This window comes from Varroa destructor, unplaced genomic scaffold (genome assembly GCF_002443255.2).
Source record: "Varroa destructor unplaced genomic scaffold, Vdes_3.0 BEIS01000002.1, whole genome shotgun sequence".
Taxonomy (NCBI): Eukaryota; Metazoa; Arthropoda; class Arachnida; order Mesostigmata; family Varroidae; genus Varroa; species Varroa destructor.
The window spans coordinates 47561155-47588492 of record NW_019211455.1 but is presented as its reverse complement, the minus strand read 5'-3'; the positions used below and the strand labels follow the sequence as shown (position 1 = coordinate 47588492).

General features: G+C 41.0%; 1 protein-coding gene and 2 long non-coding RNA genes across 14 annotated transcripts in view; 2 read left to right on the top strand and 1 right to left on the bottom strand.

The window, feature by feature from the left end:
- Positions 1-27338, bottom strand: part of mol (dual oxidase maturation factor 1 mol) — a 107710-nt gene that overhangs the window by 42485 nt on the left and 37887 nt on the right. For all 8 annotated transcript variants that reach the window (XM_086978710.1, XM_086978711.1, XM_086978709.1 and 5 more), the window contains 2 exons: positions 24623-24779; positions 14531-14660 (listed from right to left, as the gene is read on the bottom strand). In XM_086978710.1, the coding sequence (XP_086834836.1) occupies positions 14531-14660; positions 24623-24776 (284 nt within the window). In that variant the 5' untranslated portion in view covers positions 24777-24779. The remainder of the gene's footprint in view (positions 1-14530; positions 14661-24622; positions 24780-27338) is intronic.
- Positions 4171-14859, top strand: LOC147757910 (uncharacterized). Of its 4 annotated transcripts, none has more exons than XR_015319966.1 (3): positions 4324-4984; positions 7158-7432; positions 14370-14859. It is a non-coding gene; the product is annotated as an uncharacterized LOC147757910 (long non-coding RNA). The 4 variants fall into 4 exon arrangements; XR_015319965.1 differs by having other exon boundaries at positions 4325-4984; positions 7155-7432; XR_015319963.1 differs by having other exon boundaries at positions 4327-4984; positions 7254-7432.
- LOC147757909 (uncharacterized) overlaps positions 17428-27338 on the top strand; it is a 42810-nt gene continuing 32899 nt past the window's right edge. The window contains exons 1-2 of one of the 2 annotated variants that reach the window (XR_015319969.1): positions 17428-18978; positions 21806-24019. This is a non-coding gene — a long non-coding RNA (uncharacterized LOC147757909). Of the gene's footprint in view, positions 18979-21805; positions 24020-27338 lie in introns of those variants that run through there. The other variant, XR_015319968.1, reaches the window with a different exon arrangement.

The following is a 27338-nucleotide window of genomic DNA, read 5'->3' as shown; positions in this document are numbered from 1 at the left end:
GGTCTTGCACATTGAATACAGGACGGTGTCTTGTATGGCCCGCTTTTGTATTTAAGGCTTCCGATTTAATCTTATTCAATCATGCTCAGAATGGCGGGCTATACCATTCGGCCTCACTACTCATTCGAATGCCACCGAAACTTATGAAAGTAAACATAGAAAGAAATAGCGGACTTCAAGTGACAAACGCTGATGGGTTTATCTTTCAGCAGCGCTATAGCTTTAATGCTACTATTCCCAGATAGAATACCGTTCCTTTTGTATGTGTCCTGATTTTCTAGAGCTGACTGGTCACTATTATTATCTCCTTCGAGTCTAACAAATGTCTATTGTTATAAGTCGAATTTCGCTGCTTCGGTAGCTTACACCTAGAATCCTGCAAAGACAGATTCATTTTTGGTAATCACCTTGTTTTAGTAGCCTCTGGGTGGAAATCATCCTAACATTTCAGGTAAGGCATAGAATTTTTATGATAAATATTCGTTTCAATTTTGTTGATAGCATTGCTTGTCCCCATTTAAACGGTCATCAAACAGATAACACGAATAAGATTGTACGCTGTCATTAGACAGTAACGCAATTCCTCAACATCAACTGCAGGAGTCGAAAACGAGTTGCATACAATTTTAATCGATTGAAAGTCTATCGCCGCTAATGCCACAGGGGGCCGCTAGCAATAATAAGAGCCACTATGTATATTCGAGTAAAGACGCGAACGCGTACTGAAGAGTTAACTCAAAAGTTCCTTCCTCCTCCGACCTTATAACTTGTTAGGCTGCCGTGAGTTCCCGTGCTAAGTCTCGATCGGCGGTCCAATCTAGCTCGACTATTTTAAAATATCTCAGCATCTCGTCTTCTTCCTGTTGTGTCCCTATTCCAGCATAGTATTTAGCATCACATTCAATGCTCTCATGTGCATTTCCAACGGCAAGCGTTTTCTTTACGCGGTATGGTTCCATTTTTGTTATGGGGCCTACAAACCTAAGGGCAAGTTGGTCGCTTGCTCCTATTGGATGCTTCGATGACCTACATCTTTTCCTAGCTATGGATGAGAATCGGATCTGCATCTTTCTTGGTGCTTTAGAGATCTTAACTGACGCGGAGCCTGCCATGCAAACCCTGCATGAAAGCGATTCAGGTGACAGTTTTGAGGCCCCTTTCGTAACGTTAATTTTTGCTTGTATCGTTTCTAGAGCTTCTCCAATCGCAGCCTTGAGTTGATAATACGTTTATCAGCGATGTTATCGATTGACGGCTTCTGCCGAATGTACTGAGGATACCTGGTTCCCCATTTATCAACAGCGCGTCCGTGACTCTTCCAGGGCTGAGTATGTTGCTTGGTAGCTATCAGCTTATTAGAACAGTCGTCCAGAAGTTTAGATTGCAATGATAGCCTCATCCGCTGCATTGCGTGACCAATCGGCAGAGCTCCGAAAAGCGCTGTAGGGTTCTAATACATTGACCTTGTGCGATGAGGCCTTTGGGATCGGTTTTAAAAAGGACATCTCTTGAACCTCTGACTGTGCCAGGACATCCTGCTTTGTTTCCCCTAACATAGCTAGCTCTTCTTCAACGGCTTCTATTGCGGTCCGCGCCTCATCTGCAGCAGCTTCGATTGTCGCTGCAGCCTCAAGGCCATCATTATCATCCCTGTCCGCCGTTTGGTCCTTTGGCTGTTGATCGTCCGTTCGCCATGCCAACCGATCTGCAATACACTTCCTTACTCGTCCGGTAACAGCAGATGCGCGGCGATAATAAACTCGATCGACATGAATCACAAACGCCTTTGCACCTCCTATGTGATATAAACGAAGATCAACAAGTAGTCTTCCCTGCGTGATAAATCTGCTTCATCGATTTGTAATAAATCTGATTCATTTGAATTTAAAGAAGATAGCAGCCGGATAGATGTATAGGTTATATTTTGTTCCCATTTGAATAGATGCCGCCAATTCTTGCGGCTCTAGCCCGTCGCTCTGCTACTGCTACTGAGTGCCTCTTAACGCCTTTCATAATTAATGGCCAGGTAGGCATTATTAAACTGTGTGTTCCTAGATTGTTGTGTATAAGGCCCAGTAGCAGAAGAACACGTCAGTCGACTGCCAATCAGTCTGTAGGGGTCGGAAAACAATGTTGTACTACAGTGTTACGGTTGATGGAGCGACAACGTTCGAGGTTGAAAAAATTGGACTCTAGTTAGATTGGTAGTAAAATCCATAAATAACTAACGACGACATATTGGTTAACGTATTTTGTAATGTAGTGAAATCCTGCTTCGAGTTTGAAGTCCCATCAATAATGCAGGCTACTAAAATAAGGTGATTATATCGAGAAATCCGTCCGGAGACCCGGGGTTAATCAACTGATCCAAGTATGCCTTGACTTTTTATTAGCCACAGCAAAGAGGCTACGCCTTTACGTAGAGAACATAAAGACGTCCGTACCATAGCGGGTCGTCGGCTCTACTATACATAGTCAAAAAAAGGCGAGCTAAAGGTACCTTGATCGAAGGCGATGACGATGAACTTTGATTATGCAATTTTCCATTACAATTTCCATAAAACTGTGCTCCTCACTGTTACAGCGTTAGGATTAAACGGGGCGCAACTATCATAGATTGTATCCAGTAATATTACCTCTATTTGAACGTATCATAGCATGCCCCCTGTGAACCCTAAAGTAGACCTCTTCAGCTGACATCGGTTGCAAGAAACAAAGTTAGGTATTTAGATCTAAGCAACCCGCTATATTTATGCTATATTTTTTCGGCATGTTATCTTCGCAGGCTTCGTTCTTTATATATATATATATATATATTTTTTTTTTTTAAATCACTCTATATACTTTGATAGCCATTAGAGAATTAGAGATAGTAATGAAATGTTTATTAGATAAATTGTACTATAAACCTATTATCGTACACTTTTATAGATTCCGTCGTAATTATCATTTGCATTTGATGCATTGTGCGCAGTAAAAATAATGTCATAAAAGGGACGTTACATAAAGAGGTGTTACATCTGGAACAGAGCTGACCATCTTGGGTGTACTGTCTTTGTTCCAATGGGAACACCCCCTTCATTTTGGCGCTTGCAACTGATACTTAACTTTCGGCTAACTGTATATGATGTCTTGTAGATGCTTTCCGTTTATTTATTGAAAAGCAAATCGTCCTGGCAGTGGGATGTGCCTGTTGTTCCCGTATTGAATTCCTTGCAAAATTCGATGCAAGCTATTGGATACAAGATGTTCGAGCTGCTTTCAGAAGCCGATGTCCTATTATTGGATAATAAGGTCACACCCTTTTGCTCGACGTATATGTAAAAGTTTCAATGGGGAAATATTTTGTATAACTTAATTCGCAATCAATTTTCCATTGGCCTGTTCTTGTCCCAGGATATCTACTATGCCCACAGTGGTCTTAGCTGCAATAGCAATTGGCTTAGACGCAGGGCCGTTTGTTATCGGTGCTAACACTGCAAACGATTAAAACACGCAATACACGGGGTGGTCATCTCACCGCTATGAGACATTTTATCGGCGTTTATCTTCAGTGGTCAGCACATCGGTAAATCTAGCGCTTGAACTATAAGGTAGGCATGCATCGACAATTCAATAACCCTGGCACTCAGTCGTACCATTAAATATTAAGTAATAGCCTAAAGGTAGACTGGCGTTTACTGAAAGAAAAGCGTTAACAGGGGATACTGAAACCAGCCTTGCAGTATATTTAGTCTTTACAGGGAAGCGTCTACCAGAAGTAAATGTAAAAATATTTGAAATTTGTTGTTTGATACTGATACTAGGCATGGCCTCAGATGGCTGGCGGGCCCTAAGGGCCCGCCATCTGAGGAAACGAAGTGCGCCCAGTTCCGATCCTAGACCACCTTACAAAGTGACCTTAAGTTTCGTAGGTAGACGCATTACTGCTCCACTATTAGGGAGACAAATGGATATTCCACATACCTGACTGGCAGTTCCTAGATCGAATCGTATATATGCATTGTCTGTAGTCGCTGGGAGTTGTAGGGCCCTTCAGGCCGTATAAGTTTGTTAAATGTTTGTTCCACTAGTGCGATAGATCAGCGAACCAGCCGGCGCCTGGCATCTTGGAAGCTTTTCGCTGTTCCCTTTTCATCTTACACTAGGGAAAATTTCGTCTGTGTTATCAGCATATTGCTACATAAAAAATATAGTAATATCTTTAGCGCGAGTTACTGGTCGTCAGTGAAAGCTTTCAGTGGCCATCGGTACGTCGGCATGGCTACGTAAATTGCCTAAATAGCAGACGCTCCACAATACTATAAACATACCAAAATGGAACATTATGAAATTGTCGTCGCTATTGGTGACTTGACGTTCGAGCAAAAGCTTCGTTTCAACATGTGCACATTTGTGGCATTGCGAATAGCATGCATTTTTTTCGTACAGTTTCTACAACGTACTTAAGCCGTACATCAAATATGCCGCTTTCGGCCGCCGAAGCGGTTTGCGTCAACTGTTCTACAAGTGAACGTCCTTTCTCTGTGACGGATCATTATTGATAAGTGACCAGAAACTGGGATCATCTGTCCAGCCCTCCTTAGCCACTTTACCCCGGCCACAGTTGTCGCCAAAATAGGTTGGCCGCTGATAGAACATCCCACGTCCTTCTACGTGTCGACATAACGAATGGATCCATATAACGAAGACATCGTCAGCCATTGTCGTCGTAGTGAACAGTTCGACGCTACCGTACCAATAAATATATGCAGAAGCTGCACGCATTGTAATACCTAGTGATGAAGTTAACAGTGCTAGCTGTTAGGAATGATTTTCGTTGCCAACGCATACTTATACCCATAATGCGGTACTATACGCATCAAGTGTTTTGCGTATACTGTGTCATAGTACATGCACGAGAATGTTGAACAGTGGCGCCGAGCGAGACGGAAAACAAGCACACAAAAAATAGAAAATTCACAGCCATCAAACGATCATGAAGGTATGACACTGGAACCCGTTCACAAAAACCTAGGCTAGTGTACCTCATATATATATATATATATATGTACGATAATGATGACGGACTCACTTGAGTTGCGGCACTCGACGAAGATGCGCATCCGATTAGTGTGACGATCGCGGTTAGATTGATTTGTATTTGAATTTGGACGATGGGTTACCGTTTGCTGTTTGGAACTAAAGCCCATTAGCTAGTAGTTCACGGTCTTTGATTGTATAGGCACATAAAGCTGGTGCATAGTTATTGACAAGAGATGTTGTCATTTCCTTAAAATAACAGTTACTTCTGTGAGAAGTCGGTACCCCTATTGTCTCTGTCAAGCAGGCGTGTTCATAAAGCGATTTTTATGGACGGAACGGACATATTCGTAGACGCAAGTTTTATGCAGCCGGCATAAATGTATGTTGTGGGGTATAGCAGTACCTATAAGACCTGGACTCCGAACCACCTTGGCATGACGCTTGAGCGACACATCCGTGTGGAACAAGGCGATATAGAACGTTCAGTCCATCACACGACAGGGCATCGTTTATACATTGATATTGCGGCTCAGATATGTCTGTAATGTATATGATTGGTACAGAATGGAACGTGGGGGTAGTCTCCATTCCTTTTCCTAAATATTCTATTGTCATTGGATTTCGGTTAATATTGACTAGAAGAAAAGTAAGATGATTGATTTGACGAGGGACTTATGGTAGATCATTAATACCAATATGACGGAAGGGTATAATATCTGCACGAGCGTCGATAAATTCGCAGTGTCGTAGTGTGTCATGACATACAAACCCCGAGTACGATTCATTTCGTTCACAGAGTTCGTTCGGCGAAAACATTTATCTAATTACGACAAATAACATTTGACTATAATAAATATTAACTATCCATAGCTGATTAGTTACCTCGTTTCCTGTGATATATCTAGCGTAATTTGACAAGTGAAGCTAAAATGCTAAAGACAAATTTCCATCCAGCTACGCCTTTGCGATTCCGCATCGTTTGACTCGAGTACAGTATACTAGAATAGTGAACGTGGTAGGCAGTTGAGTCGTGATAGATATGCGGACTACGTCTACGCTAACATTCGTAAAGGGCTACCGCGGCCTGTTGGCTCAGGACCCAAAAACGTCGACGTCTAAATCGCAAGAGGCATCTTCGTGTCAGGTCTATCCTGTTTCTCGGCTCACAACCATTGCAGAGAGAAGGATAAGGGTCATACGTCGCTTTTATGTGGTAGCAGTAACAGAACGTAGCCGACTGCTGCTGACGCATTTTGCAATTATCGTTGAAGTACTCGGCGGCTGGCTGGCTGGCTGGCTAGACGGCCAGCCGAAGCGGTTTTACGTTTCACGCAGGCCAGTGTTTGTAGATATCGAAATTCACGTTTGCTGAAGCCCAGCTAAACGGCCACTGGGCTAGAAGAGACTTTGGGAATGTTCTTAAATTTTCGGTAGCATGACAGCGGTCGCATGGCTGATATTAGTTAGAGAAATGGGCGGTTCTTGAAGATCGTACGTATTTCTTATAGGACACGTGCATCTTCCAAACATGTCCGAAACTGGTTTCAACCTTGGTTTTATGAGGCTTGTACAAATGGCGGACCCAATTGGTCCTTGTATGTGTACACAAGGCCCCGATAATGAGATCTAGCAGGAAGACCAGTTTTACTATAGCTCAAAAAGAATCATTGGGAGGCAAATACGTAATCACGACACACAAACACGTCATGGCCCATGAAGACAGTGACTCAGAATAGTATTTCATCTAATGTAAATCAATCAAAAGTCAGAAACCTGAAGTTGGCATGAATATGGTATTTACATATTGTGTTTTTGCAACGTAGAAACAGTGCCAATGACCCTAGTCTAATAGTAGAAAAAACATTCGAGAACCACATTAACCAAACATATAGCCTGGCATCGACTGACACTAAAATATCACAGTTCACAAAGGCTGGCTTCCCATGAAAGTACAAATATTTGACCAGCGAGGAGGCCAGGAACCGCACGAAGCATCAATCATCGTATATGTAGTCGTAATACTCGAACGACTGAGAGTTTGGTGAAATTGTTTTAGCTGATTTTTGCTACTATCATAGTGTATTTCTTGAATAATTGTCGTTTTCGCACAACTGCTCCGATTCGTGTAGTAGTTTTGATAGTAGAAACCGCTAACGCTCTCGGTCGACACGTTTTGGCGATAACACGTCCACACCGCGGATGCTGTTTACGTACCGGACTGCTATCAGTGTTATTTGGCCTTGGCGTACATTTCCAACCCCATATTACAAATGACTGTGACCTTCGGGAGCGCGATTTCTCGCCTGGCACCGGATACACTGGACGTTGCTAGTTTTTGCCTTGGTGCTGGCCTCCGTCATTTTGACAGCGGCGCCGTGGCTGTCGGAAACAGTCATCGAACGAGAAGGTAGGCGCTAGAGCAGGAGTGAAGCAGTAAACTTAATGTTATTACTGATAATAGAAGTGCATGTTTGCAGTCATTCATTCGTTAATATGTCTTTTGCCGGTAATTTCTCGTTGAATTGTAGACGTGGGCAAGGAATTGAGTTGTGGGGCGTAATTGAATGCCAGCTAGGCACCGTAGGAAACGCTTGCCAGTATCGCTCTTACATTTGAGGAAGTCCGCCCTACTTAATGGTGGAGGATAGATGAAAGATTAAGACACTTATGAGAGCGAACACTCGATTACCTTTGAGTTGCAAGAATATGTCTAGCGTATAGGAACATGCGGGTTTATATCTTGATATAATGGGAATTCGACACATTTAGTAGAAGGAATAGTCGTGATGGGAATCAAAATGATTTACTGTAGTAATTAAGGGCGCTAGGGGGGCAGTTGTCGGCCTGGCTCCTGGATATTAAAACGATTGTAACCGATACAGGCAAATTCAATTAGATTAACTTAATAAACGTCAATTATATTCCGATGCTGTGTTAGCCAAAGCAATGATATTTTCTTGCCTAGAGTTTTCTAGTGGACCGCGTCAAGTTCATTTACCTAGATCTATATATGTGTACGATGTATTCGAAAATAGAAACGTATATTTGAGGCGTTGTCTCTGATCGTACCCCAGAAAACGTCCGCTTGGCCTAATGCTTTGTTTGTATCCAATTTTTTCGTCAGAGACATATTTTGTCGAGGTCAATTTTCTTGACAAAATGTGCACGCTTCATAGTTTATCCATCTTTCATAGTTTATCATTTAGACATCTAAAACCCTCTAGGTTAAACAACCGGCTCTCAGATCACATATTTTAAACCTTGATTATCTATGTTGTTTCCTTTGCTATGATTTTTGGCAGCAGTAAAAATCCAAACATTATCCGAAAACTTCCTGTACATACACTATCTGCTCAGGTCATCTGCAATACAAACTGCCAGTATCATAATAAATATCACCAGATAACTGCAATGTCTTAATGTTTAGCTGATGATGTATGATTGTATGAAAATTTCGGTCGGTTGCCAGTACGAGACAATCGATTTGGTACCTGGGTCGCCACACTGGCAAAATTATACTATTGCCCACTGGCCTTTTGCAGACGTTCCCTACCCGTATTTTGTTTGTACAATCTGACTCAAAAAAATACAGGCAGTTGTTCTGACGCCTTCACGACCACCCACTTCAATGGCTGTAGCCAGTCAGGCGGGTGTATCAGAAGAAGCCTTCCGTATGCACCTATATGCAGGTGTACATAGACGTGAAACACGAATTGACAGGGCTCAAAGTGTAACCTTAAATGGGAAATTGACCTCCTGTGACAGACGCCTTGGCTGTATCCAGAAGTCGTGACGGTTTGTCTAAACGTAACGTATCTGCAGGTGGGCTATTCTATTTCCATAGGTAGCACGTCCGACTATTAAACAGGTCATGCACCCTGTTTTCTCGCGTTTCGTCGTAAGTCCCACTATTTTGCGCACTTTTTTTTTTTACTAATACTATCATGTCATAGATGCTTCGCCATTCGGTATCTTATATTTGACAGTTGCTATAAAAATTCGACCTAACTTATAAAACCATAAAAGCGACATGAACCTTAAGTGGCAATTAGGATGAAACTCGTTTTGAGCCGTCTGAGCATCATTTACCAGAGCTGTTACAGAACTCGTTTGGGCGCCTTATTGAAATAGCCGCTTCCTAAAAACAATAGGTAATTGTTAACGCTAGCTGGAAGCCAGCTCGTAGATTACACTCCTCCAGATCTATGATTTACTTGCGGTGCTGCAAAAACATTTTTTCATAAGGTACTTTCCACTAGTTTCTATGTCTACCGCAGATGCCTGCTTGAATTGATGATGACTTAAATCTTTTGTGGGTCGTTTCAGTATGTCGCTTGTAATATCGACCCAACTGTCCGCTCATAAAAAATAGTATAGTCTACATCGGGGCTACTTAGCTGAGTGATATAGGTGTCTGAACAAAAAATTGCCGGCCTGTCTATATATATATAAGGTATATGTCTATAAGGTTATGATGATGACAAATAATTGGGACGAGCCCGTGTTTTCTCCTCCATAGGGGAGCTCATGAGTTTTGCTACACTTTGCGTTAGCTGTGTCCGCTCAAAGTTCTCTTGGTACCCGTCGCTTGTTCTTACCTCCTGATGTCTGAACGATTCCGTAATATCGAAAAAAAGGAGATAGAATTCTATATAATCGAAAAGACGCTTACCCATCTATATGGTACATAGCTGGTATTAAACATATGTGAGTATTATTTATTTAATTCAATGTTCTTCGTGTAGCCGAGTTGTTGGCCATTATTTCAGTCTGGCCTGTTCGAGAACAACAGAAAGTGACAAGATTTAAGCTACTTTGTGTTTTTACATTTCGCGAATTATCGCTGCGTTACTGCGGAAGAAGTTATGTGATCAGGCACAAATGCTGCCTAAAATCCAGGCGACGATATAAAAATACAACGAAATGGATAGAAAAAGTTATCTCCATTATTGATATACTAACATTTCTTAGCGATGAAATTTAAGGTAGAGCCTGTGTATGAGTAAGAACACCTAGGTAGTGAGTGAGTTCTGAAAAATCCCTCTGCTGTCTAATAGATCGTTTTCATCTAATGAATGCTCCACAAGTAGACGAAGTTACAAACCCAGAACCAAAAAAGGGGTCAAACAAAAATGAAGTGTGGAGTAAATAGAACAATATAGATTTTCACTTCTGTTTTCTTTATATGTTAATATTGGACACTTCTATAAAACGCAGAGTCGAAAAAAAGAGAAGGCGCGAGCTAAATAATTGACGGATATCTTAACGCGGTTTTTACATAGGTAATATAGTAAAAAATGAAGTGTTACCTGTCAAAAACTAGATGTGATTAGATAGGAACTAACTACATGTCTACTTGCTTCGTTCTTGTAAAAACAGCGCTAGGAACAATAAAAAAAAAAGTCGAAAGGATGATACTTCGGTAAAATATTATTCTAGGAATCATCGCCCTTGATCTTTATCTACGTATTTGAAAATCAAGCGATTTATCGTATCTGTGCTGCGTTTTTTTAGATTAAAAAGGATTATTAAACACATACCTGCGCACGGCCTATATGAGTATACAGACACGTAGTGTTACCGTATAAATCTGCATACTCTAACGAACGTAATTAATAAACGTATCATAAAAAAAAAAAGGGCCAGTTCTGAAAGATGATAAATGAGCGAATGATCTGTTTAATAGATTTGATCTTTTCGAGATGAAACCAATGGAAAGGCGAGCATAAAATCCGTCGGTATGACACAGAGCTCATTCGTACATGGCATTCTGTGCACTTTTTTAAATCGCAACTGCAATTGATAAGAAACTGTATGAAGATAATAGAACGTGCGTATGGCATGGGATGAACCCGCCTCATCACCGAGGCTACGTCGTCGTCGTTTTTCATTGTTCGTTGCCGTCTGGTTTACGTCAGAGAAACGTACGCGAATACATCGGACGTAAAATGTTCTAAAATAAAGGGATTTAAGAAGCAAGCAGGCTTTCGAAATGGTCGAGCTACCAGGAAATACGCGTACATTTATATGGGGACTCTACTGTCGGCCAGAAACGGGATTGTCACATTGAAACAAGCGACGCGGGATCATCAACAAAAGAAAAGCAGCAATATGTCAAAAGGCCTGAGTGCCCGTGTTTTGGGTCTCTGCGGTACAGGGTAGGATTATACGGAACCATAGGGGGACGGGCGGGCGATGGAAAAGTCCGTTCATCTTTGAGCTGCGCCAGATAGCTAGTGAGCGTGTTCATGGCACAGGAGAGCCAGCTGATAAATATCAAAGATCATCAGAGTACTCGGGAATACCTGACGAGCTTCATGACTTAGTCGCTGCTATTTCCCTTATAGTCATTTCTGCTTGAGGTAAAATCAAAAGTGGAAAAAGAGTAGTTTTAAGCGTCCCGACATCAAGCATAACACGCATGCTAGCATGAGCACCAGGTCAGTGCTTCATTTGCATCGGAGAATATATCTGACCGAATTCGGTCGTGTGAGCGATACTTTCGCCGGCCAAAATCGTCGATGCTTTGTTGCGCTCCAGCTTGATCGATCGATCTGATGCCGGCTCAACTCTACGAGACCGCTTCGGGATACACATTTGGAATGGGTCTGCTGACATGAAACTGAACGCAACTGGCGTATAAACACAATACAGACAGATAAGGAGAACAACCGTCACTTTGGGTTTCCTTCTATTTATTATTATTTTGCCGTAGTTAAGAGTATAGCGAGCTTCGTCTGGGACGCTGTCAGATTTATCATAGAATAGATAAAGGAAAGTGCGAATGCAAAAGCAAACGGTAGAAACAAAATTTGCGTTATGCGAACGCGATAATCAAGGTTAGATTTCAGTGGAAATGAAAGTGAAGAATCTTATCTAGCTTTGCAGCGATGATTTTACTTGTCTAATAAAAATTCATCAGTAATTTGGAGTAGTGTATTTAAAAGGTGTTGATTTGTTGGGAGTTGGGTTGGGAATTGGCATTTTTACTACGCAATGCGGCCGTCATCTCCTTTTCTATACGAAAAAAGAATTATTAATTAATGTTATGTTATTGAATCTGAATGTCATTTGTGTTCGTATGTCTTAATTTTATGATAATAAGGATAGATAGGGAATTATTTAAGTGTTACCTAAAAAGTGAGGTCTTTGAGGGCCCAGTTAAGGTCATAAAAGATGTTTCATATTCATTAACACTATTGAGACACTGCAACAATTTCTCAGAGGTATCTCGTTCGGTCGGTCAAAATGGATAAAAGATTACTAAAGCAACAAGTTCCTTATCAAATAGTATTTTAATCGCACTTATGTAACACTTAAGCAGAGTTACATTGACTCCAATCTATCTCAGGCCACAAACGTAAAGCAAGATAATGTTGTTTTGTACGTAGGCAAAACGTAAGTACGTAGATGTCACTAGCCAAGCCGTTAGAATTAGTAAGGCTCGACAATGGTCGTTTCTCATATGGACTCGGACTATGTGTTCCTTGACAAACAGACATAATAATATGTAGAATAATATATTTGTTCCTACAAGATTTCGTCCGCGTGGATTTACTTAATTAAAGGTAGCCGAGGCCAGCCGACCAGCCATTCATTGTATTCTACACAAACCAGCCGGGTGCCATAAGTTCTTTCCCGCGATCATTAGCACTCCGATGACGCTTACTTCAAAATTTTTGTCTGTAGCGGTGGACGACGGTCGTTTTAACGCGCTGATACAACGTTTACCTGTTACTCGCTTCCTGCGTTCGTCAGATTAGCCAATAATTTTCTTTTCTGCAATTCTCATTGAGATGTGTGCCCACATATTTAGTATTCCTCGGCTGTCGGCAAACGGTGCAAAAAGTTTTGTCTGTCCGTGGTCGTTTCTGCTCTCCGCGTGCTGATCCGGAACACTGCCAATAATCAATATGCGAACTCCCCTATATATATGTTTTGATCTGTCTGCCTATTTTTGTTGTCTCGATGTCCATATCGGTGTGCGTGCCTCTGTTAATGTGTTAGCGACACTATAGAAATCAACGTCGATAGAGAAAAACGCTATCTACCTCTAAATCAGCACTGCATTGTTAGTAAGCAGCGTATCTGCTATCAGGTTAAACGTGGAGGACTGTGCAATATTTTCTGTTATTTGTACCAAAAATAACACGAAACCATCCTAATTATTGCGAGAGTGTTGCACTGTTTTTTGTACGGATTCTGGTTGGCCTTTGGCCTTAAACATTTTGACGACGTTCCTGGTTTCAGGGGGCCGGTCCCGCGTTTCATAGATGTACGTGGATTAGGAAAGGGTCTAGCGGAAACAGGCACCAGTGACAATCGGCATACTAAAGACTGGAATCGGAATAAAAGCATAAGGATAATAATATTGTCAACAACCACATTAATGTCAACAGTAAATTGTGTGACAGATTGATCTGACTGTGACGGCGAGGTGGTTCTATAGCGATTCGTAATCAGAGGAACGCTGCACACTGACGCTCTGACGACGAAAGACACAACGATAACAATAGATCTAGCGATAAATTTTTTTTGCACAGCCAACAGCTGATTTACCATTTTGTGCATGGTCACTTTCTAATAACGGAGAGTCAGGACAAAAAAGCAGTTCTACGGCCACGGCCGGAAGAACGATTCGAAAATAGCAGCGACGATTATTCCTGACTTGACAGTAAATCCAAACAGAGTATACTGAGAACAAGAATTTCTACGTTCCTTGGCCACGGATTAATTGCCTATTCCTGTCATTGTACATGCACAAACTGTAATTCATGTGGACAGCCGTCTACACGAAAGGTCTACGCAAGGTAAACATCTACAAACGATACGCGACTAGTACAACGACCACTAAGTAACTGATCGCTTTCGTGCTAACAATCAAATGTTTATACGAACACATAAATAGGTTCCTGGTCCCTTCTCTCGTTACGAGATCGTAGCGGTACTGGAAGCCGAGTTTCGCGTTTTTACGGAGAGTCGTTTTTGATTTTTTTCGTCTTTATAGCATAGCTGATGCAACTTGGTTAACATCGACTACTGCCATATAGATAGGCTGGAATAGTTGTAATACCATGATAAGGCTAAGTGACTCTCTGGAAGTATTAGAATGGCTAATGAAGCGGGTACTTCAATATAGGTAGATATGTTAAATGTATCTTCGCAAATATATTCACGCGTTCCATAAATAGTAACCCTATAGAATCCACACGATTGACCGAAGATAAGCCTGTAGTTGTACTTACTCCCGTTGAGATGTCACCGGACAACTTCGTCCCGGTCCTTCGCCATTAATAGGCTCCAATTAAAGCTGACCTCGCTCGTACATTCGATTTTTTTTTCAGAAAGCGACAAAGTCTACTGGATATACTCAAAGAAGCCGTGATAAACTCTATTTGTCGAGAGAAAAAAAATCGTCGCGAGCTACCGTCAATCACGAGGTCAACTTAAGTAAGCGTTCTGTTAACGGCTTCATTGAAATCTATCACGCAGGGAGTCGACTCACTTGAAGTAGGTATTGGTCGAAGCGTGGGCGACGTGCCAGCCTCCGCCGTGAATCGCTGTTAGAATGGAAGCTCCAACTGCCAATGAGACTGTCACACACAGTACAGTTGTGATACGCTCCTTGCGGATACCTGCAAAAGAAAACAGTCACCGGATAGAAAAACAGGTACAATTATTGTTACATAATATCAAATCCGTCTAGTTACGGAACGAACTAATCAATTGTCGTATCATACACATCGAAAACAAACGATTTTAAGCGACGGCTGAAAGCTTGCGTTACTAATTTTTTTTTTTTTTAATAAAAACAACCCAATTTCTGGTCACCGATATTATGTTCGTCATGTTTTTATCAAGTATTGTCCTTTTCTGTATTCCACTGGATCTTATCCACTTAGTATTAGCATGCAGTTTAGCTAAAACTGGGATCGAACGTTTTATCCTACGAGAGCTTTATAAGATCAGAGAATTATCCATTATTCTAAACTCTAAAAGTCCGCTTTAGATAGATCCGATGATCAGTATAGGGCGTCTGTTTATTACATAGGTGAATATCAGTCACTTTTAAAGTACTTGACACTCCATGATCTTAGTGCTTCTCGACAGCTAGAACGAAGTAAAAATTTACAGTGTCTGTATAACCTTCGAGCGTATATATGACGACGTATATATAACGGTGTCGTGTAGACCTTCAACCGACAATTTGTCATAACAAATAGTCCGGAATAGTCTTCTTTCCCACCAAACCTAGATAAATCTATATGCGATCGCAGCAATCAAGGAGCGATTAGCGGCGCACAGGAAACGAACACTTAGTAACATATACGTCAACGTGTATGAGAAAAGGTGCAATGGTAAACAGAAAGGGATTTTGAAAATTGTTTCTATCATCAACACAGTAAGGAAGCTGCGTGTTATAGAGGAAGAAAGACATGGTTTTGTGACAAAATTCACTGAAACAGTATCAGGTTAAAACAGATCTAGGGGCTGTTCTCGATATTTCACGAACATCTTTATATTTAGGTTTTCTTTGTATTTTATTTTTTTCTCAAACAAAAAAAGTACTACTGTCGGCGGTAAATTTTAGTGAGAAATATATTATTTTATTTTAGGCTACTAGCGAGAAACAAAGCTATAAATTGTCTTATACATAGAACTCGATGAACGAAGGTCACACGGCTCGCGAGGGTTCGCGAACGTTATCCTTTCTTAGACAGCGGTAATAACTGTAGTAGATTAGCATGGTGTTGCTAGAGAAGTTATGACCATAGAGGCCTATCAACAATTTGATTTCTGTTTGATAACTCTGTGTACTTCGGTGGCATATCTGTAAATCGATATTAGGGTCTTCAGACGATTCAGATCAATATTACCTAACTTCCAAATCGAACTATAGTAGTAAGTATACAAGTGATACATGTTTCACATGCAACTAAACGTTAATTAACATGCGCGCATTATTTTATCATGAATATGGCCCCAGTAGTTATTATTCGATATTATCGAATATGCCCTCATTAATAAGCCCTCACCCCTGGAACACTTGTCTAAGAACTATCGCTCCGATCGTCTACGTATAATCGGAGCTCATAATAGTGCTTCGCTGATATCAGCTGCATGCTATAAAAAGTTGCAGTAAGCAATCGTGACCTTAGCAGTGAAAGCTGGCCAGAGGCGTCTCAATGACCTAAATATCTTTGTTTTTTACACCCATTCGTAGCCTATGGGAGCCAGAACAGCACGTGGGAGTTAATCACAACGCACTTAGTCCCTGTAATAGCACGATGGGTAATAGGTTTACCGGCTACACATAAAAATAGATGAGGCGGTCCAGGTCCGAATCTGGGTGTCAATACACTTCATTTCGTGCTGAGAGCGGCCGGCCGTCTAATGGGACGCCCAAAGGTGTAAGTACCGGACGTAAAATATGCAAAAACAAATTAAATATAGCATATTTTACTTCATACATTACATAAATATCTGATACGTACCCTTGGTTTAGCTGAGCGGGAGCACGACATTGTCTGACTTGTTATGATATTTTTTAAAGCGCGATTTCTGCTTTTTACGTTTTCGAAATCGGCACCATTCAGTGAAGGTGAATTACGTGTTTTTTTTTTGAGTTTTTATGGCAATACGTCAATTTTTCTATATGTCTATTTTCACGATTATAGATCTAATGTACGGATTGTTCTAGGAAATGCCGCGACAGGGTCAAACGGCACGCAAAATCCCTTGTATAAATATAAGTGCATTTCGTATATGCATATCTATACATATGTATGAGTGAACACACATACAAACCTGCCTGATGGTAGGTAGCTGGTAAAGAGTGCTAAATTTATGTATATGATTGCAAAGATTTTCTGTTCGTAGCACTTCTCGTCAGGGCAGCGTTTTGGCCACAAATTTTAATTGGTACGGCTTACCAACGTAAGCCTGACTCATCGTAAGGCTTAACCTTCGGGCGATAACGTCAGACCCGCGTGATACCAACGCTAACGAACAATGGTTAAATAGCTGACCGACTGCGCATTGTACCTTTTACGCCCCTTGAGATGACCGCCTTAAAGAAAATTCTAAGCCGACTTATGGCCAACAGGTTTTTTTTTTTCTAGTTTCTACTTAACGAAAGTATAATTGATAATAGGCGAACCTGCTACTGTAATCAAAAGTATTGTGTTAATTTAAATTGTTTAAAAATTTAAGATGCACTATGTAAAAAGGACGCATAACATTTAAGCTAAAATTAGTTAAGATGCCAATTGCTCCGTACCAAAGGCCAGATTAGATTAGAGTATATTACGCATATTATCCCTGTAAAGGCATGGGAACGAATACCTTATTTCACGAAGTCATCGAAATCAAGAGGTGAGACTATTTTTAATTAGCCCGCGTTGTTGACAGGAGGAGTTCGAACTAAACGGCGACAATTTATAACATATTTCTATTTACTTAGACATTATCATCGTAGATGATTCATTTTTCATCAACCGCCTTAGGACAGCTTAATTTCGTTGCGTTGCTGAGGAGTTTCGCTATGATACGATATTTTCTAACATCTAAATGTCGGCTTTCTTTGTAGCTCGTTCCATTGTTTTTAAGCTTTTTAGCGGTCAATATCGAGCTTTTCGACATTATTCCGGGTACTCAGCTAGCTCAATGTTAGCGAAAAGTTCATCAGCGTTTTTTGTATTCGGTCTACCGCTACGAGTAAAGAGCGTGTTTACATCGAACGAAAGCGACAAAGCCATCCATAGGCCATTCGTCCCGATAAAGCATCCTAACCACTAGCGTAATTATATATATGTAACAGTTTTTCCATATTTAGGACCCTATTAAGAAAGTTCCATCATAAGGGTTCAATAAAATTAATTGCTAATACACAAACTATATCAGGCTAATCGGGGGCAGCGGCCTTAAGGAAGGTTAGCTCTCGTGTCTAGAGGTAAACGGCCTGTAAGCGTCAAGAGTTTCGCTTATCGTGCGTACATTGAGAAGCCTGTGTGAAACAAGTGATCATAAACTAGCATAACGTAAAAGTCTGCGCCATAGGCGTTCATATTTAAAGTATGCTATTGAAAACGATTGCCTCATATTACGACTGGGTACATTGGGACATTCCGAACCGTTAACTAGAAAGCTGACAGGCACGAAGTAAGTAAAGTAGTCACGCTGAGATATATACGCGGCGTGTCAGCAGTGCCGATAGCTAACGTACGTACAGATAGTTGTCAATTTCAAGTTACGTTTTAGAAGACTGTTCGAACTGCTTAACGACGCACATCGTATTCTCAAATTTCTGTGCGATCATAGAAACGTCTGGGCATTTATAAGGGCATGTTGTCAATCTGGTATACAAAAAAAAATTGGTGGTCAATCGAGGCCACAGTATGTGCAATGTGCCATTCTTACCCATTATTCCGACCACTTCATAAGAAAATTATTGGAAAACTTGGTCAACTTCCTGAAACAGCATATTTATTCAAGCTAGCCTCTCTATAGCTTTCTACAGATGGATGCGTGCGTCATCTTTTTATACCTGGATTAAAGAGACATGTAAATCGTCGAAAAACCAATATGGGTTATTATTAGATCAGATGGTGCAACCGTCGCTTCTGCCAGAACCCAGTTCCAACGACCCGTCGAAGTCAGCTGTACGTGTTACTTGGACCCTATAGGCATTTCACGCATTAAAATTATTATTCGCAGGGCCATTTTGCTAAGTAACGTAGACAGTTCATTCAACATCGTACGTACATGCTCTCGCTTCTTTTTTTTTTCTTTTTTTATTACCGTCTATAGTAAATCGGGCCTCTTTTTCTTTGATCAACCCATTCAAATCTCGCCTGCGTCCGTCGATCAGCCGCGTCGAAACTGCTACACTTACATCTTCGACTAAACCTGTTACTGCAATATTACGCAACAATAAAGCCAGTAGTCTACCCGGTACGTAGGAAACAACGACCTAGCACCAATGCATAGGATTGCTACGATACATTATAGATAGATGAAATTTAGTAGAACATTTATTTTACTATCGTCATTGAGTGCATTAGCATACACTTTGGCCATGTTTCTCAAGCGTATTTCTTTACGCGCTGCTTTTGATCGATCAATTAATGCTTGATAGCAAATTAGGTCAGCCGCTGCTGTACCAGATAAATCGATTTCGAACAATTGTAAACTTACCACTAGTTTTTTTTTGGTTCATCATTTGATTCTGCTTACATTTCACTGAAAATTAAGTACAGATAGATTTTGTTCTCTATAAAACATGTATATGTATATATACTTATATATATGACTGTAGTCTATGGTAGTAGAATCCCGTATTTTTAAAAAGAGCTCGACTGGAAAAGAAATGTTTTTCTGCTACCGATAAATACGCCACTTCAACTTTGGGTCTAATTTTTGCCTGTTGTATTAAAGCTGCGTAGAATGATCCCGGGCGAACTAAGCGAGTCATTGTTAGTCATGTGGGCAAACTTCCCTTATAGAACTCAAGTTCATAAACATTGGACTTTTTTTCAATGTGTCGACCCCAAGTTTACCATTGAATTTGCCTTCGGGACTATTCGATCGCCAATACACATATTAAAAAGCAATGTAAGTTCCCAGTATTCAATCATAGGCATTTTTTAGTAATCGCCATCACCATTATTATCGCCATAAAGCTTACTGCTTCAACATGTTCAACTGTTTCGGTATATGTGCTGGTATACATAGAGAGGCACCTGATCGCCGCGTTTCTCGTCGTCATTCCCCGAATAGGTCACCCATATAAGATAGAATTTTTTAAGCCATTTTATCACCCATCGTCACGTATGATTTATCTTAGGAAGGTCGATATATTTCATTAGATCACCAACAACAAACGAGTCGATAAAGGAATTATTCTATTATGTTGTACTAAATTCAATCTGCAATTGTCTCCACATCAGCAAAACGTACCAGAGCCAGCGGTAGAAACAACAGCTTTTATTCGTTCACTGCCGGGATTCCATTGATAGAAATGGACGCTGGCCTTCTTAACTTGAGTGTAGCGGGTTGGGTTGACCTTCGTTACTGAGCCACGTGGTTAATACATATCGCCTAACGCCCGCCAGCGCGAATCGTTTCGACGGTCGTGGTTATTCAGGCTACCGTAAGTTCACGCAACTGTCGTGACCAACCAGTACATATATACGTACAGCTAGTAGTAATGCCATTATAAACCGCTCAACAATAAGTGAAAAATTCAGTGAGCTGTTTCCTGTAGTGTTTCCGTTGAAGATGTCTGAATATCTAGCCAAAGACCTGCTCAAGTGGAAGTTGGAGCTGGGGCTGGAACCGACATCAGGCCATGGGACCTATGGCGGATTCGCTGCCACACCGTACGGACGAAACGAAGCTTACTGCTCTTAATGGACCCCTGGAGATGCTAACGCCACTGTCGACCGCTAACTCTGTTCTGTAAGGTGCTTTGTCCCTTAGAAGAAGCCTTGCACTACGCTGACCTAACAAGGCTTGAATAAAACGAACCAATTGGTGTTGCGGCGACAAACGGGGTAAAAGACGGCGGCAGAACAAGCGTATCCTGTAACGGCAACTGATGACCTATGGCATGTTTCGTTGTAAACGATTTGACTTTATCAATTCGTATGCCTTCGGTACTTCAGAAGCTATTGAAACTGAAGCTTTTTAATGTCAGAGAAAAAAACAAAGAGCTCAATTTGTTACTACAAACGATTGAAGAATATGAGGTTACGCTGGGAGAGTGTTTTGGCGGTCGATAACTTAAAGGTAGAGACATCGACGGGGCAATTTTGTAGGGACTCAATACAGTTTTCAAGAAAAACAAAAAAGCTTCTTAAGCAATACAGCCAGACAAAAATAATTGTTTTAGTATTGTATCTGTCAAATAAGTTGCTTACTTATAAAGCTGTTTGTTTTAGGGTTGATCTTTAGCTGGGTGCAATAGGGTGGCTCAGCATGGATTGTACATTGGCAGATATGTTGTGTTCATCGGTTAGTATTTTGTTTGTAGTAGTATGTAGCATGTAGTAGTATTTTGGAATTGATATTTTGTTATTTATTTCTATTATTAAATATACATGCGTATACGTTGATTACGGCCAGTACTCCTTACGTATGCATAGAGAGTTTATGATACTACCATATATAACGTTTAATCCTTTATTGTTTTCAGTGAGTTTTCAATTAGATACGCTTGTATAGATCCGTGCGCAGGTTTGAAAGGTTAGCGTTGTTTCCTTTTTACATGCCGAGAAGATCTGCGACGACCAGTGTAGCAATGGTTTAAAAGTAAATTTATTTTTCTGAGCAGCGTTCTATCGTTGCCCAACGGAGGAGCAGTTGTCCAGACACAGTCAATGGCTATATAAAGACATCGTTGGGCAAATTCCTGCAATATAACGTTGAAAATGTTCTTAGACTTGGTAGCCTGAGGTCTTCCCATGGACATGGAACACGGAAGCCGTTCATGAACACTCAGAGAGAGCAAAGACTAAATATTGTTTTTTCTGTATTTCGGTAATATTTCTAGAATTTCAAAGCAACAATATAGTGAAACGACGAAAAAAATACCAGTTTCACAGCGGAACTGGCCTAGTTAACTAGAAAGTAACTGAAGATACAGATTTCAACATCACTTCAAAATGCTCTATTGCCATATCTTTCAAGCCTGAATCGTTACGAATTTATATATAGATGGTTTACGCGCAGTCGAAACAACACTCAGATGTTATATTATGTTCTGTTTGATTTAAAAAAGATGGCCAATATGCTAGAAGTACTGGATATCAGTAGGCCGCACTGATTGGCCAGGTGGAACTGAAAGGGCCTGCGTGTTTTATGCGCGGAACATTAAAGGAAACAAGCCAGTAACAACTACACTTGCTTCAACAGAAGTACCATCAGTTAGTCTACGATGCCATTTACTGCAGCTCTCCAATAAGCTCGTGTAAACAGCTACGAAAAGATTCGCGTATGCGTACTGTTTGTCCTGTATATATTTACTTCAAACTCGTTACGATGCCTGCATCCGTACTAGTAGCATGCAAATGCCGGAAGTAGTTGAACGTGCCAGTTACCCCCTCATCGTTATTACGGCCCGACGGTAGCCAAACGGAGAATGATACCATCTCCCGCCCACAAGTGATCAATAATAATATCGTCGGCTAAGTTAATGATAATTACCATGACGGCAGCGCCAATGCTAGCTAATGTTATGATCAAAAGCACAGCCAAGCAAACAGATGGTACGCAGAATATCAGCTTGGACCTTCTGTACAGTTCTCTAATGTGAAATCTCGAGTTTTTTCAACAAATTCTGCTCAGTACATGGGTGCCTTGATACCAGAAAAAAAATATGATGTCATTTCAACTGTTACCACTCCGATGAATCCTACCGCTTTGTTTTGCTGCTGTGGTGGTTCGCCGTCACTCGGCCACAGTGTGCTACCCAAGTGGACAATGCCTGTATTGTTCGTGCACAGAGCGAGGTAACGATGGATCCCGTAGAAAGAGTTGTTAATCAATGACAAACAGTCAGCCAACCCGGGCAGATCATCATAATTATCACCGTTTGTGGCGCCATCTGTCGTCACGCTGCTGTAGTTGATGATTTTCCGTCAATTGTATAAATGTGTACGCATATATGATGTCTTTAGGGCCTCACGTCCAGTGCTTAAACCGTAAAGAATTCCGATAGCTGGATGCTTTCAGTACGGAATAAAACGTGTGCAGGCCCGGATCCTTAACCTGAGTGTCCCTAACAGCAGTGGACGAATACGTTACCTCTCGCGCCGGATATACATACATATATGTTAGTAAAATTGTCAATAAAAATAGTTAACTATAGCAGAAGTGGATCTGCTGGCGGGTGAAAACAAAACCGACTGCGGCTGTACGAAGGTTACTAACAGCATGAGATAGAAAATACAGAAATGACGAAAAGACGTTGACAACGGCATCATGGCAATGATATTGTTGCTCGACTACTCCTACTATGATTATTAAGATTCATCACGGACGAACATACATCGGTACAAACATACAATACAAACAAACTATACATCGGTAACTTTTAGTCAGTTGTCGCGCCAATGTTAATTTCATTTTCAAAAAATAGCACAAAACCATAACAGCAACAATCATTGAGAGGTAGGTCAAAATAGCTTGAGATCATTAAGAATAAATTGGAAAATCTACTCCCGTTTTCTAGTTAGAAATATCTTCACTTGCCGCGGATCTGAAAATAAATAGCAGTCGGTTCTTCCTGCAGAACCGATTTGACCCAGCGAGTCGGACAGGATAAATAATATGAAGCACCCTGTAAGGAGAAGTTCAGGATGAATAGGAGCAATGTTAAATAATTCCAAATCCAGACGGGTCAAAAACGGGAGTCGAAGGGGCAAAGAAGCGAACACAATGTGACTCCATCTGGGTTTTCGAACACTTTAGTTGGAATCGTATTAGGCGGTAGACCGAATCGTAAACGAACCCATTAAATGGCGATATTGATTCAAACGGAAAAGACAGCTGTACATCGATTTCAGCGTGGGAAATTACGGTAAATCGATTTTGAGCGCCTAACAAATAATAAAGAGAAGATATTAGAATTTTAAAAAAGTTTTCTCAATTTTATGTATGATATTCAACCAATTAGACATTACGTCAGATGGTTGGTTTCCAAAACCAAACGAAGCGTGCCTACGCTCGGATTCGGACCTATATCACCGTTCAGCAGACAACCATGTTACCCGCTACGGTAACACAAGGGCAACTATTTCAAAAATTGTAAAAATACAGTTTTGACCTGCGGTAAAATACTTTGTCTTTTGGTATCGTCTGCTGTTCTATGCAGAACTGTAAACAACAACAAGGTGTCTTCTTTGTTGTCGTTTTTGACAACATCAAATTAAAGTGTCAAAGTTTTTAACGAGATACAACAGAAAAGCACGATACTATGAGGCTGTATTGTTAAACCTATAAAAAAACATCGTTCGAATAAACACGACTGAATGGTATTGCCATTCAGTCGTGTTTATTCGAAATCCCCTTAGCAACAGATAGTGGTATTTCTGTCCCTGATATATCCAACTATAATTAAATATGGCGATATACTTAACCAATAAGCGTTTCGAATTACCCAGGCTATCATAGACTTGCCGTTCTATAGATTTTTATTGGGGCGCACATCCCTCACAGGTCCCACATAACAGAAATCCGTGTCTTCTGCATTAGTTGTACGTCACGCACTGCATTTGTGACTATAAAACAATAGTTTTTGTAGCAGAGAGTTTGCAAGCCACCTGCAAAATGTCGAACTACCCTATTCTTCATCAAAACGTAACTCTAATTTACCCGTCACTGGCTTGGACAACACGTCTACGTTGCAACATCCTCGAACTAATAATAGCGGTGCGTTACTTACTGTATGTTTTATAGTTTTTTTTTTTTTTTTTAAATAATACCAAACAACAAATTACAAATGATTAATAGCTTTACGTTGTTTGAAGTCCTTGCATTTTGATAAGTCGATATAGCATCATTTTATAGTAGGTGTCACCTACAATGTTCAACTTACCGGGCACAATAATGAGGAAAGCTATGAAGAGCGTTGCAAACGCAATGCAGATGAAGAGCTCGGGCGTATCGACCGTTACGTGAGTTCGGTTTGGATCTGCGTGAAGTGCGGGCCCCCCGTCGTCCCGCCACGCGTCGAACCAACCCGCGGTCATTCTCTGAAATCAGAGATTAAGGTATATGGGGAAAAAATTATAGCAAAACGTTAGTGATAGGTTTCAAAACGATACTCGATTGAAGTTGCGGTCTCTGTTGTGTTGGTTAACGTGCATGTACGTTTTCAAATTAGGTTCGGATACGCGTAATAACAATGTGGAACACTTAGGCTTTTTAAATCTTCTAATTCTTGAGTTAGAAGAAAAAATAATTTAATCTGGATAATAATTATACGGCAAAATGTTTTACTTTTATGAATGATTAGATATCTATTAAAATCTATTGTGTGGGTAAACGGGCGCATCTACACTTACACTAGGCCAAATTTAAATAGTAATGTAGTTGGACATTTGAATTTCTCGGAGTTTGAAAAAGTATCTTATTTAACCGGGAAACTACATAAGCTAATGTTGTTTGTTTTTGCTTTTTAATTACTATTAAGAAAACTAACGGAAAAAGAAAAATGTTCTTGAAAATAATGTTTCAGATACTTTGACAATGGTGCCCTAAGAGGGCCAACGGATATTTTCATTCAGAGACGTCAGCCTGTGATATTGTTGCCGTATAGTATTATTGCAAGACTTTATCTGTAAATTGATTTGTCAGCATTTTTTTATCAGCTCACAATTCTAGACAATTTTGTGACAATTTGTTTTCTATTGATAGCAGATATAAGGCTGTTTCGTACTAATAAAGTATAATGCGATGAAATAGCAGAGCCTGTGCAGTCACTTCTGCAGAATAAACGGCCATTTAAGGACCGCACAGTACACGATATGTTACCGCTACGGATCAGGCCGGGCAATTAAGCGCCAACACGCGGGTAAACACAAGAGGTTGGGGGTAAAACACAAAAGACCCAAAAATGGCCGGCAGGCCTGTTTGCGCCTATCCGATAGTCGTGACACCGTGCTTGAACATCGCAAATATGGACGGCATCGTCAATACGTTTATAATAATGACCTAGACACAGTAATACATGACATCTTGTTAGAACGATGGCGAGACGCAAATAAGCGATGAATAGGAATGAACAGTTATATGTGTATTTGGTCTGTGATAATGGTATTCATTCACCGAATAGAAACGAGAATTATCCGAATTCCTAGTTCAGAATACGTTTCGTGTAAGTAAAGTTCAGCGAGGTAATTGCTTTTAGATGAATTGTCAGATTGTGCTTCAAACAGAAAGTTAGCGAACATTGAAGTACTGAGACGTTACTGTGAGTCGGCACGTGCCTTTAAACTTTCTACTCTGTCTATTGATTTTCTAAATTTGGTATGTTTCGCGTATGGTAGCGGAGCTCCTATTATGTTGTCGTAGTGAATTTGGCGCTTTTATTTCGGATCGAGAGAGCCAACAGGGCCGATGCTTCCAAGCCAATAACATATTGCATGGTGGGTGCGATTAAATGAAGAGGCTATAATAAAAGGATTCTGTCTCATCGGCAAATCATGTGTCTGTGTTTCGACCATCAGAGAATAATCTATGAGTTTTCAAAAAAATCAGAATAGCTTGCTTGGCCTGCCTATTAACAGCTGAGTATGCATGAGTTATAAACTAGTTCATCACGAGGTGCGGCGGAACCAACTGCAGCGCTCCCTTTATGGGAAGAAGGGAAACAGGTCTAGTTGTTCTGCACGCTTTTTTAAGGCGAGCTTTACTTTGGATACATTTTGAAAATTTGGGCTTGTATTGAAATTAATCTACTGCGCTATTATGCAAGAAGCAACTCCCATTTCTGGCAACGTCGACCCTGTCATGCGCACGACAGCCATTGAAATCAACCCGCAAATAAGATTGACTCCTTTAGCGTAAATGTCAAATCTATACGCAGGTATACGCAGCACTACAGCAGCAGCAGCAGTAGCTGCTTCGACAATTGCACAAGCAGGCGACGTTAGGTCGTCTCTTCGACAGGACTGCGTACCCCTCTCCCCCCATCATTGTGTATGTTGTTGGGGAAGAAATTGTTTTCACGCAGATTTTCGCAGTTGGACTTGGCTAGGAACTGGTGGACACACGCCAGCATTTGCGACCCATCAGACGACCATTACCCAACCGCTAACCCAAAGCTACTACATCGCAGGCAGTATAGATTCCGATAATCCATGAACGACAGTTGACTGACCGGACGAACAAATAGCAAACCGAAGGGGCTTCCACAAGGCAAGCTCGTTTACGATGCCTCGGTTCTAGTCTGTTCTGTGGCAGCTCCAACACATTTCACGGTACCGTGCTGAGCCGGCGGCGTGAAGCAGCATATCTTCGCGACTATACCGGTAGACTCTTCGACTATTACACACCGTTCAGATGCCGGGTATCGTATCTGCTGCCGACATCTGCTGAGAAGGGTACTGGTATCCTTCAACGTTCGGGGTCACTAGTTCCAGAAGCAGCCGCAGCTGGCCCAGCTGTTATGACGGTAGGACCAACTGCAGTAACTTTATCAACAACAGTAACAGCTCGTCCTACGCGGTTGTTCCGTGTGGTGTTCTTCTATAGGCGCACACGGGCATATAAGACTGTAACGGCTTATGTAGAATTCCCCCAGACCAAGA